Source organism: Ochotona curzoniae, unplaced genomic scaffold (assembly GCF_017591425.1).
Source record: "Ochotona curzoniae isolate NIBS_2020 unplaced genomic scaffold, NIBS_Ocur_1.0 scaffold_1037, whole genome shotgun sequence".
NCBI classification, from domain to species: Eukaryota; Metazoa; Chordata; class Mammalia; order Lagomorpha; family Ochotonidae; genus Ochotona; species Ochotona curzoniae.
In genome coordinates this window covers 31,653,880-31,670,892 of record NW_024467083.1, presented here as the reverse complement: position 1 = coordinate 31,670,892, position 17,013 = coordinate 31,653,880, and the positions used below count along the sequence as shown (strand labels likewise).

Below are 17,013 nucleotides of genomic sequence, written 5' to 3'. Positions count from 1 at the left end.
GACTTTCAAGTAGATAAATAAATAAATAAATATTTAAAAGCTTAAATTCTTTTCCTCTTGTCTCCTTCCTCTCTTCTGTCTGTCTCTTAATTTTTGAGATAAAATATTTTTAATCTATATTATATTCAAAGGCTTAGTTCTCAACCAAATGAAGAGTTCAACAGGTAAAAATTTTAAATGGCTCGCTTATATAATTAAGTTTGGTGTCCCCAGTTGCATCTATTTTGGTTCAAATGGTAGAATTTAATTGTGTTTTTTTTTAACAACTGAATAATGCTTCGTTTAATTCTTTTTACAACTGAACAATGCTTTTCTTGGAATACACGCACACATATCACATTTGCTTTATCTATTTACCTAATTGTGGAAACCGTAGTTAATTCCATGTTTTGGATATTTTGAACAGCATTGCTAAAAACATCTTGGTGCAAGTATCCCTTTGTAGCAATGATGTGTACATATCTTGTGGGTATAATAGCTGGCAGTGGGATTGTCGGAGCAAATAAGTCTATTTCTAGTTTTGGCTTCTAAATGAATTTCCACACTGTTTTCCACAGGGGGAAGTCAGCACAGTGGGTTCACTGATTTATATTTACATTCCCATCACGTCCTTGGTCTCAGATTTTAAATATAAGTGTTGGATTTATCTTGAGTTGGTTGTTTTTATATGATGAGAGGTAGGACTCTAAGTTCGTTTTTCTATATATAGTTTAGCCAGTGCTCTATATTGGCGAGATAACCTCTATCCATGTAGATGAGCTGAACTAAGGAAGCTCATAAATTATTTCGTACACATGGAACTAACTGTGTTTGACAAAGGTGGAATAATGTTTTCTTGACATGAAGAGGAGGCATTTGTTGCATTTGTGCAAGATGCTAAGGCACCATGGGACTCTGACATGACTCATCCAGTGCAAGAGGAAAGCTTTGATTCAGAGGTCGCTCCCAGAAGGACAGGATCTGGGTACCCTTACATAATCCCCATTACTCTCCCATGATTGTCTCTGAGCGAAGCCCCACACCTTATAGAAATGCACAGACCAAGAATGAAATGTGTGACTTGTATAACCCACTCTTCTGTGTATGCGTGTCCTGACTCACAATGGGAATGATCCAGCCATTGAAACACACAGTCAAAGGTGGAGTTAAAACAAGTTTAATGCGAGAAGCACAGGAAACATATGTTCTCAAACAGAATTTCCTTTCAGATGAACATGAGGCAGTTGAATACCAGGAAAACCACTGAGACACTCTGTTTATTTCAGAGGCTCTGAGAACTTCAGAATGTGTAAGAAAGATTTATTATAGATAGGTTTAGGGTACAAATGAGAGAGAGAGCGGGGGAAGGAGAGAGAGAGGTGAGACATGGAACAGATGGGAGGGGGTGTTCAGCATCTGGCGATCAGCTCCCTGAGGACATGGATGTCACCACATTACTTCTGCTGCTTGGTCTGCTGCAGAGCTGGGCCTGCAGGGACTACAGAGGGATGTGTTTCATGAACCTTGGTGTAACCAGGCTGAGGGACTGTGGAATGGCCTGATCCAGAGACACTGGTGCATCCTGACTCCAGGACCGTGGTGTAGCCAGGCTGAGGGACCTTGATGTTGCCTTGCCCAGAGACCACGGTGCCACTTTGCCCAGAGACCACAGTGTAGCCAGGCTGTTGGACCTTGATGTTGCTTTGCCCAGAGACCACGGTGTTGCTTTGCCCAGAGACTACAGTATAACCAGGTTGAGGGACCTTGGTATTGCCTTGCCCAGAGACCACGGTGTAGCCAGGCTGTTGGACCTTGATGTTGCTTTGCCCAGAGACCGCAGTGCAGTCAGAGTCGGGGACCTTGGTGTAGCCTTGCCCAGAGACAATGGTGCCACTTTGCCCAGAGACCACAGTGTAGCCAGGCTGAGGAACCTTGATGTTGCTTTGCCCAGAGACCACAGTGTAGCCAGAATCAGGTGCCTTGGTGTAGCCTGTTTCTGAAATCTTGGTGCTTCCCTGTTGTGGAACAGTTGGCTGGCATGGTTCTTTGGTTATAGGAACGAATGTTTCTTGAGGTGGAAGCTGTTGGGGTTGTTTCACCTGGTGCTGTTGAGGTGGAGGGGGTGGGGTAACGGACTGCTTCTGCTGGTAAGAGCTCATGCTTCCAAAGATGTTGGACCTAGAGACCAAAAAGTTGGTTCAGAGGGTTGACAAAACCAAAATGAAGTCAAAAAACACCAAAGAAATCTGACTCTTTGCCTCTTGAGAAGTGAAAGACACTCTTCTCTTCTGTTTCCCGAATTTGACATCAACAAAAACTGTTTATCTCTGTGTATTTTCTTTTCTTTTTAAAAAGATGTATTTATTTTTATTAGAAAGTCAAATATGTAGAGAGTAGGAGAGATAGACAGGAAGATCTTCTGTCTCCTGATTCACTCCCCAAGTGGCTGCAATGGCCAGAGCTGAACTGATCTGAAACCAGGAGCCCATAACCTCTTCCGGGTCTCCCACATGGGTGCAGGGTCCCAATGCTTTGGGCCATCCTCGACTGGCCAGCAGAAAGCTTGCATAGGAAACAGTGTGGCCAGGATTAGAACCGGTACCCATATGGATCTCAGCACGTTTAAGGTGAGGATTTTAACTGCTAGGCTACCATGCCAGACCCAATCTGTGTTATTTCAAGAGCTGAATCTTAAAGTTGACTTGATCTTTTTCATGTAAATGTGCCCAAATGTGTCTCCTCCCCCTTTAAATATTTATGAATTCATTTGAGATGGAGTGAGAGAGAGAAGAGAGAGTTCTCCTATCTGCTGATTCACTCCCCAGTTTGATACAAAGATGAGGGTTGGTGCAGGTAAATCCAGGAACCTGGAGTTTCTTCTAGGTGTTCCTTGTGGATGGCAAGGGCCTGAACACTTGGATCCTGTTACCACTTTTTCTTAGGTGCATTTGCAGGGAGCTAGTTGGGAAGTGGAACAGCTGGGACACCAACTGGTGCCTGTATAGGATGCTGGCATAGCAGGTGGCAACTTCCTACACTACAAGGCTGACCCCAGTGCGGACCTATTTAATACTTCTTTTTTTAGCTGGTACATTTAAATGTCTGCATTAGCAACACAGCCCAACAATAGCCCCGCATGATTGATGAGAGGCCACAGGTTTGCAAGTTTAGAAAGGCAAAAACATCAATTGCCTATAGCTTCTCCACCTCTGTCCACGGATAGAAGCCTGTGACACTCAAAGGAATTTCTGTAAATCTCCCTGTGAGCACACATGCTCCATCTCTGAGCAACTCTGCATGCTGCCTCCTCCACACATGCTTTTGAGAAAGGTTTTCACTCTATCAGCCCTTTTCCACACAATCAACACGGCTTTCCTCCCAGGTTCCAGTCACCTTCCATATCTTGCCACGCCACAAGTCACCCTCTGTGAACTCTCCACTAACAATGTTCCATCCTGCCTGGCTGGACAATTGGACTCATGTATTCCATCCTGTAATGGGTCCCAGGTTCATGGGGTAAAGCAGAATTTAACTTTTAAACACACAAAAGGACAAAGAATTTTGATACTGAAAATCATCAATGAAATTAAAAGGTAAATCAAAATAATACCAAAAAATGCAGTGGATGTGGAGTTTAGTCCATATTCTATTATAAAATACTTGCCTTAAAGAAAAGCTCCTGTTCTTCAGTCCTGTAGCTATAGTTTGAGTCAGAAGTAACAAAGATCTACTTTTTTTATCCCTACAAACAAATGGCAATTGCACTCAAATATGTCACTTGAATGTCAAGAAGTCCCAACTGAATTAAACCACACTACAGTACGAATAGGAAGAAGTTTGAAACAGGCAGTCTTACCTCAGTAGGCTGAGCTTCTTGGCTTCTCTGCTCTGGTGAGGAGTCTTTGGCCAGCTGGATTTTTATAGGGAGAAGGAGCCCTGCCTTAAAGAAGAGGGATTTGGGGGGACTCATTCGACTTCATTCCAGCTCTGTGCTCTGGATTAACATTTTTTTCATACTTTCTGTCCAATGATGTTGTCACTTGGGCTTGTCTGCATTGTCCACCCCTGTGGTGTTGTTGCTGTGGACAACAGGCTTCTGGGGTGGGAATGGATTAAAACTGGAGGAAGTTCTGGACTAATAGGAAACAGTCATGCCTCCTGGCCCAGGTCTTAATCTTCAGCCTTTACTAGTCCTGTTTGGTCTCTTACATTTGAAATGGATGTGGGGATAAGAATAAGTATTTCTGGCTCTTCTGAGAGGTTATAGGGAAGGTGTCAATACATGAATCATCCATTTTATCACTGGACCTAGACCAGGGAGTGGAGATGACAGGTTAAAGTGACTGCTTTGGAAATGACTTGTCTCTATGGGGGGAGCTCTAAGGTTCTTCATTGACCAAAGGTGATCGATGTCACTGGGGGTGGACAGTCAAGGTGGTCTGGATCTCTCTGATACAGTGGCACAGACCTGCAGATCCTGCCGATTTGGTGTTTGACTTTTCTGGAGTAAAACAGGAAGAGCAGAGGTGTGATGCTGCAGCTGTTTGCATCAGCCCTTTCCCCTGATCACAGTGGGATGAACCTGAGGTCAGCAGCCCAGGGTTGCCCTCAGTAAATGATCTCCCATTAGGCATGGGACTGTGGAAATACAAACATTCTTCAAACCCTGCTATGTAGGTAGCTCTTCCCTTCTGTGTTACCCCCATGAACCTGTTATCTTACTTACCACAACGAGCTCCATCCACCTCTTTCCCAAAGTCACTAGTTGTTGATTCTCATATTGCCTGGCTCAATGGCTAGGTATTGTTTTTCTGGAATATATCTATGGGTTCATGAAAGGGAGAAAGAAAGAGAGAAAAAAGGAGAGGTGAATGTTTGGGGAGAAGGGAGGAGAGGTTTGTGAAGCAGCTTCTTGAAAATGATTCACTGTCTTAGGACGGGTTTCTGGTATGCATTGAGAAGGACTGGAATCTTCCATTGCCTTCCCCACCCATTGCCTTCCCTCTGTGCTAGCATTTGACCGGTTACCTTCTTCCTGGGTGGTGCCAGGGCCATCACTGTGCCAAAGTTCCAGTCTTTGGTATCACAATAGCTCTCATTTAGGTCCAGATTCCTTTCTTTCCTTGGTGAAACCACCTTTCAGCATCCTCAGAGGGAGTCGTGATCAGATTCTGCTGTACCACCTGGGATTCTTGCCCCCAGAAGCATCTACTTCCTGCCCCTCTGTCCTTCATCATGCTGTTTTGTTTTAGGCACTGGCTAAGGTGAACTTCAGCTTACAATATGGGTCCTTCATGTTGTCCCTTGATTGTTGATATCAGTTCTAAAAGTTTCTTTCTCATTTTCTGTGCTGCTTCCTTGGATGAGTCCTCCTGCCCTGACTTATCGGTGCCTCATTCACTCCAACAAAACTCTGCTTCCATTAACTTCCTGAACTTCTAACTTTATGCCAGCCCTGTTATTCTTGTTTGTGTGGTCTAGCATACTCAGGCTTGTTTCTTCATTAGCAATGATGCAATAGATTCTGGTCTTACAGAAAACTCCATGGCTTCTGAGAACAAGTTATACCTCCCCAAGCACTTGGCTTTCATGCTGGGTCACTTCTTTTGTGGGAGGAAGGTGCTGTTCTTTCAACTTGTCTTGACACCTTCTTGGCACCTGGGGGTGAGTGGTACTGAATATTTCTTAGGCCCTCTGTAAATTTTTTCTCTGTTTTGTCCCTAAGGATCACTCCCACACCTTGTCTACGACTCTGTCTCGTCTTTGTGATCGAGAGGGTTCTTTAATGACATTGCTTGAACTGTATTTTATTCATGAATTTTATTTTTGAAGTGTCTTCCTTCCTCTTTCCCTCTCTCCCTCCCTGCCTTTCTCATCCCCTCCCTCACTCTCTCCATTCTTTCTTCCTTCCCTTCTTCTTTCTTCTTCTTTCTTTCTTTCTTTCTTTCTTTCTTTCTTTCTTTCTTTCTTTCTTTCTTTCTTTCTTTCTTTCTTTCTTTCTTTCTTTCTCCTTCCTTCCTTCCTTCCTTCCTTCCTTCCTTCCTTCCTTCCTTCCTTCCTTCCTTGTTTCATGGTTTTTATTCCTTTTCACCAAGTTTCACACCTGCTCATTCCTCTTCCATAGAATTTTTTTCTTAAGATTTATTTATTTTTATTGGAAAGGCAGATATACAGAGATGAGGAGAGACAGAGAGGAAGATCTTCCATCTGACGGTTTACTCCCCAAGTGGCTGCAACGGCTGGAGCTGAGCCAATCTGAAGCCAGGAACCAAGAACTCTTCTGGGTCTCCCACACAGGTGCAGGGTCCCAAGGCTTTGGGCCGTCCTCGGCTGCTTTCCGAGGCCACAAGCAGGGAGCTGGATGGGAAGCAGGGCTGCCAGGATTAGAACCGGCTGCCATATGGGATCCTAACACGTGCATTCAAGGAGAGGACTTTTTCTTTTTCAAATTATTATTTTTTTTTATTGATTACATTGCATTATGTGACACAGTCTTATAGGCCCTGGGATTCATCCTCCCCTCCCCAAAACCCGCCCCCCCCCATGGTGGATTCTTCCACCTTGTTGCATCATCACAGTTCAAATTCAGTTGGGATTCTTTCCTTGCAAGCATCTACAAAGCATAGAGTCCAGCATCTTATTGTCCAGATAAATTCAACGGTTTCTTGGGGAGACCATCTCTGGTCTGAAGGTAGAGCTGACAGAGTATCATCCCAATCAATTAAAAGCCCTGACATTATATCAGTAACAATTTATAACGATATGGAATTAGTTGACATGGTATTGTGTAACCAGCATGTTGAAAGAGAGAGAGGAAAAAAAAAAAGAGTGCAAGTTCTGAACCACATCCTATGACTTCTACATTGACATTACAATTATTAGTTTATGGACCCAGCGTGGTGGCCAAAGTGGTTAAGGTCCTCGCCTTGCACACCCGGGATCCCATATGGCTGCCGGTTCTATCCCGGCAGCCCTGCTTCCCTTCCAGCTCCTGCCTGTGGCCCGGGAAAGCAGTCGAGGACGGCCCAAAGCTTTGGGACCCTGCACCCGCGTGGGAGACCTGGAAGAGGCTCCTGGCTTCGGATCGGCATAGCATCGGCCGTTGCGGTCACTTGGGGAGTGAATCATCGGACGGAAGATCTTCCTCTCTGTCTCTCCTCTGTGTATATCTGCCTTTCCAATAAAAACATAATAAAAATAAATCTTGAAAAAAACCAATTATTAGTTTATATACAACTGGGTTCTATACATTTGAAAATGGCTACTGATTACTATTCAGCTGTCTCATGTCTATTTTAATTTTAGTATTTAGCAGTTTGTAGCGTTGAAGCATGATTTTGCAGAACCTGGCTGTTTTTCGGGTGATCTAACTCTCTAACTCTAACAAGACATATGTCAACAGTTTAGGTGAACAGTTTTAGGAGGGGAGTGCAGAGAAATCCTCACAAGGAGAGGACTTTAACCACTACGCTATCACGCCAGACCCCAGGATTTCTTTTGAACATAACTTGCCGGTATATAAGTCTTTGTTTTATAAAATTCCAATAAGATAGTTATAAACATATATTTGAACAAGAACCAGCAACAATCCGAGTAAATTTCTGCAAAACAGAAGAGAAGGAACACTTTTTAAAACATACTTTAGGAGTACAGAATTATCCTCATACTAAAGCCAGATAAGAACACTCTAAGAAAAAAAAAAAAAAACCAGAATGTCTACTGTCCATTATGGTGCAAATATTACCAACAAAGTAGTAGCAAATCAAGTACTGAATCATATTAAAAGGTCTCTTTGCAATCACCAATTGGGATCTATTCCTGAGTACAACGGTGATTCAAATATATTAAAATTAGTTCATGTAACACACCACATTAACATAAGGAAAGGCAAAACCACATGATCTTCTCAATTAATTAAGTAAAAACACATTTGACTAAATTCCACAGCCTTTTGTAGTAAAATGCAAAACCACTTCAACAAACTAGGAACCAAGTAAAATTACCTCAGCACTACAAAATCACATATGAAAAGTCCACACTAAACATTATACACATAGCCAAAGAATGAGAGCAAAGATGTGTTCTTTTGCTTCTTTTATTCAACAGAGAGGAAGATGTTCCACCCATTGATTCACTTCCCAATTGACTGCACAGCCGGAGCTGAACTGATCTGAAGCCATGAGTCAGAAGGCTCTTCTGGGTCTCCCACACAGGTGCAGGGTCCCAAGGCTTTCGACTCTCCTCGACTGCTTTCCCAGGCCAGAAGCAGGGAGCTGGATGGGGGAGCAGGGCCACTGGGATATGAACCGGTGTCTATATGGGATCCCAGCATGTTCAAGGCGAGGACTTTAGCTGCTATGCTATTGTGCCGGACCCATCAAATTAATAATTCTTTGAAAAGGAAATGATACCAATAACGCCAAAAGTTATCTACGGATTTAATAAAAATCTCTACTAAAACTTCAGTAACATTGTTAGGAGAGATTTAAAAAAAAAACCTGAGCCTAAAAAATTGTCTGAAATTTCAAGGGATCTTGAATAACCAAAATTTGGAAAAATAACAAAATAAGAGGATTCACAGTTGTTTATTTCAAAATTTACTATGAAGCTATAGTAATCAAAACAGTGTGGTATTAGTGTTAATGCAGGCATATAGCCAATTAAAGTACAATAGAAAATCCAAAATCGATGGACCAATGATGTTTGGCAAGAGTATCAACACTGTTTATTAAGGGAAATGATAGCCTTTTCAACAGATGGTGCTGGAAAAACTGGGTATCTACATTCAAAAGCATGAAGGTGGACTATTCTTAACTCAAAATGAGTTCATTATCTAAATATAAGAAGGGCAGAGGCCTGAAAAACGAGTTTGGTCAATCATGCCCCAAACTGACTCAGACCATGGTTCCTTTATATTCCTTAGAAATGAAATACTGCAGAAGTATTCTATGGAATTGCTTAATTATAAAGGCAACCTGTTTAAAAGAAGTAGTTCCTTAACTTAATGCTCAAAGATGTACAAATTCCATGGGTTTTTCAACACTTTTGACCTAAAAGACCAAATAGAAATATGAACTAAATTTTAAAATACTGTATTGGACAGGCCTTTTGACTAGCACTTAATTGCCAGCTGTAATACACTTTCCATGTCGGATCATGTGAGTCTGAGTCTTCCTTTTTGTCAAACTCCAGTTTCCTATTAATGTGTACCCTGGGAGAGAGCAGGCAACGGCTCAGGAAGCTGAATCGTGCAACCACCATGAGGGGGATCTGAGCTCCTGGTCCTGCTGAGTTCCAGACCTAGTTATAGACAGTACAGGCATTTGTAGAGTAACCCATCAGAGAGGAACTCACTCTGTGCCTGTCTCTCTTTCTGTCATGGCCTCTCTCACTTCTCATACAAATAAATAAATAAATGAACATTTGGGAAAATTAAATTGAAATAAAAAAAGATCCAGTTTGGGCAAAATCTTCATTGTACTGGATGTGGCAATCATTCATTGGACATGATACTCAAAATAGAGGCAAGAACCCTCTTAAGTTGGTTTGGAAAGACTTCTTCTTCCCTTGGTATCTCCTCTTTCCTTCATCCATCCCCTCCACCCACAGCACCCCAGTTATCCTTTTGGCTCTAAATCCCCAGATGTTATTCTAAATTTGAATTATCTGATATTATACTGAGGTTCTTTTCTCCTATTGCTGTAGTTTCTACATAAAACCAATATTATACATCCATTGACTACATCTAGGTTAATTTCATATCTTTTATTTTGTGAGTACAGATATCCATGTTCTATGCTGACATCATCTCTTAAATGCATTCCCAGAAAGTGGCATGGTTGGGTCATTTGGTAGGCCTAATTTTATTTTATTTTGTTTTTTAAAGATTTGTTTATTTTTATTGGAAAGGCGGATATACAAGAAGGAGGAGAGACAGAAAGGAAGATCTTCTATCCGATGGTTCACTCCCCAAGCGGCTGTAACAGCAGAAGGCAGGAGCTCTTCCGGGTCTCCCACGTGGGTACAGGGTCCCAAGGCTTTGGTCCATCCTCGACTGCTTTCCGAGGCCATAAGCAGGGAGCTGGATGGGAAACGGGGCTGCCAGGATTAGAGCCGTCTACCATATGGGATCCCAGTGCGTGCAAGGAGAGGACTTTAACCACTACACTATCATGCTGGGCCCCTAATTTTATTTTTTTACTGGAAATTCTACACTGCCTTCCATAATGGTTGTAGTTTACCTTTCCACCAAGAATTTATTGGAGTGATCGCTCAGCAACACTGCCAGCATTAGTTTTCTTTTGACTTTTCAACAATAGCCAATCTAACTGGAGATAATCCACTTGAAAAAGGACTAATAACATCCCTAATAAATACAACAGCTAAAAATTCAACAACTGAACAAAAAATCTGGTTAAAAATGCAGCAAAAATCTCAATTTTTCAAGAGAAGAAATACAAGTGGCCAATAAGCACATTTTAAAATTGCTCAGCATCTTTGGTTGTGATGAAAATGCAAATAAAAATAAAATTTCATTTCTTCCATTTCTTATATCCTGGGTGCTCCATTTCCCATCCAGCTTCTTGTTTGTAGCCTGGGAAAGCAGGTCCAAAGCTTTGGGATCCTTCACCGATATGGGAGACCCAGAAGAGGCTCCTGGCTCCTGGCTTCAGATCGGCTCAGCACTATGAAAACATGATGAAGAAGGTCATACATCACTCAGAGAGGCAACACAAAGAGGAGGAAGGTGGTAAGGATTGATCACATTGTGCTGATTCATTAAGAGGAGGACGTTGTGCATGTGAGAAAAAAGAAACAAATGTATACTTGATCATTAATAGAGTGGACTGTGGCTGAGTTTTAGGATCTCAGTATCTGTGTATTCTTCACTTTGCTGAGGATGGACATAACATTTTCACAAATCTCAGTGCTTTTAAGAGATCACAGACTCTCGTGTTCTATCCAGTAGCTCACGGGCTGAGAGATTGAGGCAATCACCGTTTTCTGGTGATCATGAACATGCAAACACATAGTAGTGTGAAGTGGAGACAAAAATCCTTCAAGATTTTGGAGCTATATAGGACAGGGGATGGAATCAATGAGTGATCAAGTAGTACAGAACTCCCTGGCAATATAAGTTCAGCCACGATAGTTATCTAAACTAGACATCCATTGCTCTAAGCCACAGAAATGATGGGATTAAAATGTAATAATTCACATTATTGTAACTAATAAGATAAGGAACTATTTAGGGGCACAGCATGATAGCTCAATTGGCTAATTCTATCCGTACAAGGACCGGGATCTCATATGGGTGCTAGTTCATATCCTGGCTGCTTCATTTCCCATCCAGCTCCTGGCTTGTGACCTGGGAAAGCAATCAAGGATGGTCCAAAGCCTTGGGATCCTTCACTTATGTGGGATAGCCAGAAGTAGCTCCTGGCTCCTGGCTTTGGATTGGCTCAGCTCCAGCCATTGCGGCCATTTGGGAAGAGAACCAGCCTTTTTGGAATTCCAGATCCACCCTACAGAGACTAATCAGGAAGACCAGGCTGCAGGAGAAAGTTTGGAGGCATGAGAATCTGGAGAACTGGCTGTAGATGTGAGGAAGAAATAAATTCTGCTTTCTCTTAATTTTTCCCTTGTATTGAAATTCAATAATCATACTAGATGCTCTGATTATTTCATGACATTTTTGAAGTTTAATAAGTTGCTCTTCACCTAATTTTAACTGATTATTGACCCAAATTGGGTCATTTAACCCCTTTTTAAATATCTATTTTAAACTTACCTTCTGGGATGTGAATTTGGCACAGTAGTGAAGGCACTGCTTGGAACACACACTTCCCCATACTAGAGTACCTGGGTTCAAGTACTGGCTCGCTTTCCGTTCCAGTTTCCTGCTTACATACACCTTGAGAGGCAACAGGTAATAGCTCATGTTTTTGGGTCTTTGTCTCCCATGTTGGAGACCATACGCAGTTCCAATCTCTTGGCTATGGCTCGGCCATCTCCAGATGCTGTGGTCATTTGAGAGGGAGCCAGTGGGTCCAATACATCTGTCTCTCTAAGCATTTCAAATAAGTACAAACAAGTAAATAAAATTTACCTACTTTTAGAGTCGCTTGATAAAATTTTGAGAGTGGTATTGGGAGAGACACTATTGGGAGTGTGTGTGTGTGTGTGTGTGTATGCACATGTGTGAACAATGTGCTTGAATTTGTGAGTGGGAGATTGTCCCTGGATCTCTATCTGCCTATCCCAAGTAGGAGGCTGTAGGTACATGGCACACAATGTACCCAGGGGAACCCCTGAGAGGAGTCTCAGCTGATACCCCAACCTGTTCACTGGGCATGCAGCAAGAGCGATGAACTGCACCCCAGTCTCTTCTCTGCCTCTTTAACAAGCTGTGCTAGGACTTCCTTAATAAACTTGGTAAACCCTAGGAAGTCAAATGTTGCATTCATCCTGCTTTTCAGCAGGTAGTAAGTTTGTTGAAACATGTTTCCTGTGCTTCATGACCTACAGCTTCATTGGAGAGTCCAGAGAAACAGACATACCTACTAGCCAGCCAAAATGTTGTTGGTGGGATACTGTTGGGATCGCCATTCTTCCTACCTCCGTTTCCTATTCAATATAAGCTTGTGACTTCTTTCAAATAAATGGACATCCCTCACTGCCAGTTTGTCTCTGGTGTTTCTGCTGCAATACAATGCTGTTGCCTCACCCCTTGATCGTTTAGGGCCTATTGGACAGAAGACCCCTGAGATATGAGAAAGGTGTGAATGCTAAATCTACAGAAGACTGAAAATTATCCAACAGGAGACACTGTGCATGAAGTATGCTGTGTCTTCCTCGTAACAATTTAGGTCCCTTTTGATATAATAGCTAATCAGTAAAAGATATAACTCTCTAAGCTAATGAGGATGGAGTTTCTGTGGGTATTTATGTGGATGGGTGGCTATTTGCAATAAATCTACCACTTTGTGTGTATTGTGGTGTCAGGGTATATGGAGGGCAGAATTAATAAAGAGAAACAGACAAATTGACTTCAGTTCTGGAGGAAAAGACAAGAGATTTGTGGGAGAGATATTTAGCACAACAGGTGAACTGGCACCTTGGAAATCAAACATAACTGTAAAGTGCAACCGGAAAACCTATATTCATCTTGACCTCCAAAATGACAAGGTCTGATTACTGTAACAAAACATTCATTACTGTGTGTGGATTTCCCCTAAGTGAAGACACAGGGCCTCATAAAAAAACATTTGGAGCCTGAATTAGGTGTGATTTTGTAGCAATCCCTTTATGCCTATAGATCCAGACACAAATAGCAGCTAGAGTAAAGAGGAAGATAGAATTAATGACACATACAAGCAAGAGTGAGGTTGCAAGTGGTTTAATGGAGGAAGTTCAGGTAACACAATTCTTACACAATTCTCCTTTAGGTGAACATGGGACAATTGAAAGCCACTCAGGCCACTGAGAAATTAACTTATTTCAGAGGTTTACAGAACTCCAAAGTGTATACCAAGAAAGTCAAAGCACACACTTTTATGACACAAAGAAGAGATAGTACGTTTCAGGTGAAAACATACTGATTACAACATAAAGAGAGAGGTGAGACATGGAACAGATGGGAGGGGATGTTCAGCATCTGGCGATCAGCTCCCTGAGGACATGGATGTCACCACATTACTTCTGCTGCTTGGTCTGCTGCAGAGCTGGGCCTGCAGGGACTACAGAGGGATGTGTTTCAGGAACCTTGGTGTAACCAGGCTGAGGGACTGTGGAATGGCCTGATCCAGAGACACTGGTGCATCCTGACTCCAGGACCGTGGTGTAGCCAGGCTGAGGAACCTTGATGTTGCCTTGCCCAGAGACCACGGTGTAGCCAGGCTGTTGGACCTTGATGTTGCTTTGCCCAGAGACCACGGTGCAGTCAGATTCGGGGACCTTGATGTTGCTTTGCCCAGAGACAATGGTGCCACTTTGCCCAGAGACCACGGTGTAGCCAGGCTGTTGGACCTTGATGTTGCTTTGCCCAGAGACCGCAGTGCAGTCAGAGTCGGGGACCTTGGTGTAGCCTTGCCCAGAGACAATGGTGCCACTTTGCCCAGAGACCACAGTGTAGCCAGGCTGAGGAACCTTGATGTTGCTTTGCCCAGAGACCACGGTGTAGTCAGAGTCGGGGACCTTGATGTAGCCTGTTTCTGAAATCTTGGTGCTTCCCTGTTGTGAAACAGTTGGCTGGCATGGTTCTTTGGTTATAGGAACAAATGTTTCTTGAGGTGGAAGCTGTTGGGGTTGTTTCACCTGGTGCTGTTGAGGTGGAGGGGGTGGGGTAACAGACTGCTTCTGCTGGTAAGAGCTCATGCTTCCAAAGATGTTGAACCTAGAGATAGAAAATCTGAGTAATTTGGGGAGAGAAGGAAGAATACCAGTTCAGAGAGAGGCATAAATCTCTCATGGCATGTGCCTTCAGAGGTCATATTCTCTTTTCTTTCTCTCTGCTTCTCTGCTTTTGATAACACAGGATACCCTGATGACTCTTGTACTTGCACCCTTCAAAAGGAAGAAGGCAAAAGCACTCCATTCCTAGTGAATGCAGCATTTCCTTAAGCTTCTTCTATGCATGACCTATTGAAAAGCCTAGACACAAGCCAAAAACAACAGAGCAGTGCAACACCACGGTAGTGTCCTGAGAATGACAGGAGGTCCAGGTTTCTAACCATTTGGAAATGTGGTAGAGCAAAGCCTTGGAGTCTACCCGCTTATGTCCATTAGATGGAGTGTGTTAGTTCTGCTAGGGTAGTTTTATGTACACCTCCCTGTGAAGCCCACATGACCCACCTTTGCCTCTCTTCACACTGTTCTCTCTGCACATGCTTTCTGAAGGCCTATTTGTGGTGCTACTGCTTGGTCCCAGTTGTGGCTCTCCTTCCAGATCATCTCTGTCAGTCTCCAAGGCCTCTTCCTTGCATTGCTTCAGTCCTAACCTGTTCTCTCTACCTGTTAATCAATTCTCGTATTCCATTTTCACAAAATGTGCCCCAGGAATATACTTTCTGATGAATCACACACTCGTGGGATAAAGAAAAAACCCTTATCTTTTGAACATCTAAACTATCAGAGATGTGCCTTCAATATTGGAAATTCTTAATGAATATGGCAGGGAGAATTAAAATATTGCTCAAAGGGTCCCTGACATGGGCACATTCTCCTGCCAACAGAACAAATTTTCAGAGAAGTCATTTCTATCAGAACTTCTGAGATCACACTAACTATAAGAATTGGGTTAGAAACAAGTATATCTTCAGCATGACAAAAAGTCCCACTCAATACAAGCTACGGATAGAGCATTAGAAACCTTCAAGCAGAGACTCACCTGGTATTCAGAAAAGCTCAGGTGCACTGGCCTCTGGATCTGCTGTGGAGTCTCTGGTCAGCTGGCATTTTATACAGAAAATGAGCCCTGCCTTAAGGAAGAGAGATTTTGTGTGACTGCTCTGCCTTCATTCCAGTTTTTGTAATGAAAATCTCTGGCTTAACATTTTTTCACACTTACTGCATGGCAGTCATGTCACCAGGACCTGTCTGTGCTGTCCACACTTACTGGTGTGAATACTGTGGACGACAGGCTGCTTAGGTGGCCATACTTTAAGCTAGGAAGGAATTCTGAAACTAATTAGACCAGAAACAGCCTTGCCTCTTGGCCTAGGTCATAACCTGTACCCAAGATTAGTATTATGAAGTCTCTTCATATTTTAAACAAATGAGGGGATTACAATAGGCATTTCTGACTCTTCTGAGAGGCTATAGGAATGGTGTACAATAACCAAATCCTCTATTTTTCAAGTGCTCAGTGGATCTTGGCTTTTGGGGGGGGGGATCAGATAAAATGTCATTTATTGCTATAAGAATGACTTTTCTCTCTCTCTGGAGGAAGTGTTAAGATGCCATGTTGACCAAGAACGTCATTGGGAATATACAGGAATTATTGGCTTGCTGAGGACCCTGCTCCCCATTGTGTCAATCTTCTCTTGAGTGACAGAGGAAGAAGAGATCTCTGGTCTCTACCTTCATGCATTGGCATTTCCTCTGATCGTAAGAGGTCATTAACCCAGAGTTGCCCTCAGCAAACAATCTCTTACTAGGAGTGGCCTTTTGGAAATCCTAATACCCTTGAAACTCAGGTATGAAAATTGCTCTCTCCCACCCCAACCACCCGCCACTACTTTGTGTCATCTGCATGAACCTGTTATTCCAGGCTCAGTACCCAAAATTAACTCCATCCACTTGTTTCCCAAAGTCAATAGGTACCCATTCTCACACATTGGCTGGTTAGCATAGGTGATCAGTCAGTGGGGTGGTTGCTTTCTGAATAGACCTATAGGCTCATGAAAGGAAAGAATGTATAAAGCAGATAGAAATGAGAGAAAGAAGGACAGAAGAGGAGAAGGAGGAACACCACAGGAGAGAGACGGCAACACTGGAGTAGCGGAGGGAAGAAGAAGAAACAGAGAATGGAGAGGAACTGGGGATAAATGAAGAGAAAGAAAAGCATCATCTTAGAGAGATACCAAGGAAATGCTCTCAGGATCATAGGCTGCTTCTGGAAAATGACTCACTGTCATATGACAGGCTCTATGGGATGAACTGAGAGGTGGCAGGCTCATTAAGGAGTGGCTGTGTCTACTCCCTTCCCCACCCTCTGTTACCCTTTGACCACACGACTCCCTCTGGGGTGATGCCTAGGCCATCACCAGGCCTAAACTCAGGTCTCTGGCATAACAATAGTGCATGCCCTCTCTCTCTCTTTTTAAAATTTATTGATTCTCATTGGAAAGGCAGATTTATATAGAGGAGAGACAGAAAAATTCTACATCTGTTGGTTCACTCCCCAAATGGCTACAATAGCTGGAGATGAAGCTAGGAGCCAGGAGCTTCCTCTGGATCTCCCCTGTATGTGTAGGGTCCCAAGGCTTTGGGTCATTCTCTGCTGCTTTCCCAACGATAGCTCTCTTTTAAGGT

General features: G+C 42.9%; 2 protein-coding genes across 2 annotated transcripts; both read right to left on the bottom strand.

Annotated features, from left to right (window-relative positions):
* Positions 1–1,433: 1,433 nt before the first annotated feature.
* LOC121168871 (small proline-rich protein 3-like) lies at positions 1,434–2,138 on the bottom strand. The gene has a single exon (XM_040999365.1). The coding sequence runs from the start codon at positions 2,136–2,138 to the stop codon at positions 1,434–1,436; it is 705 nt and encodes a 234-aa protein (XP_040855299.1).
* Positions 2,139–13,674: 11,536 nt separating this feature from the next.
* Positions 13,675–14,355, bottom strand: LOC121168870 (small proline-rich protein 3-like). The gene has a single exon (XM_040999364.1). It carries the CDS (start codon positions 14,353–14,355, stop codon positions 13,675–13,677), a length of 681 nt encoding a protein of 226 aa, XP_040855298.1.
* Between the last annotated feature and the right edge of the window lie 2,658 nt (positions 14,356–17,013).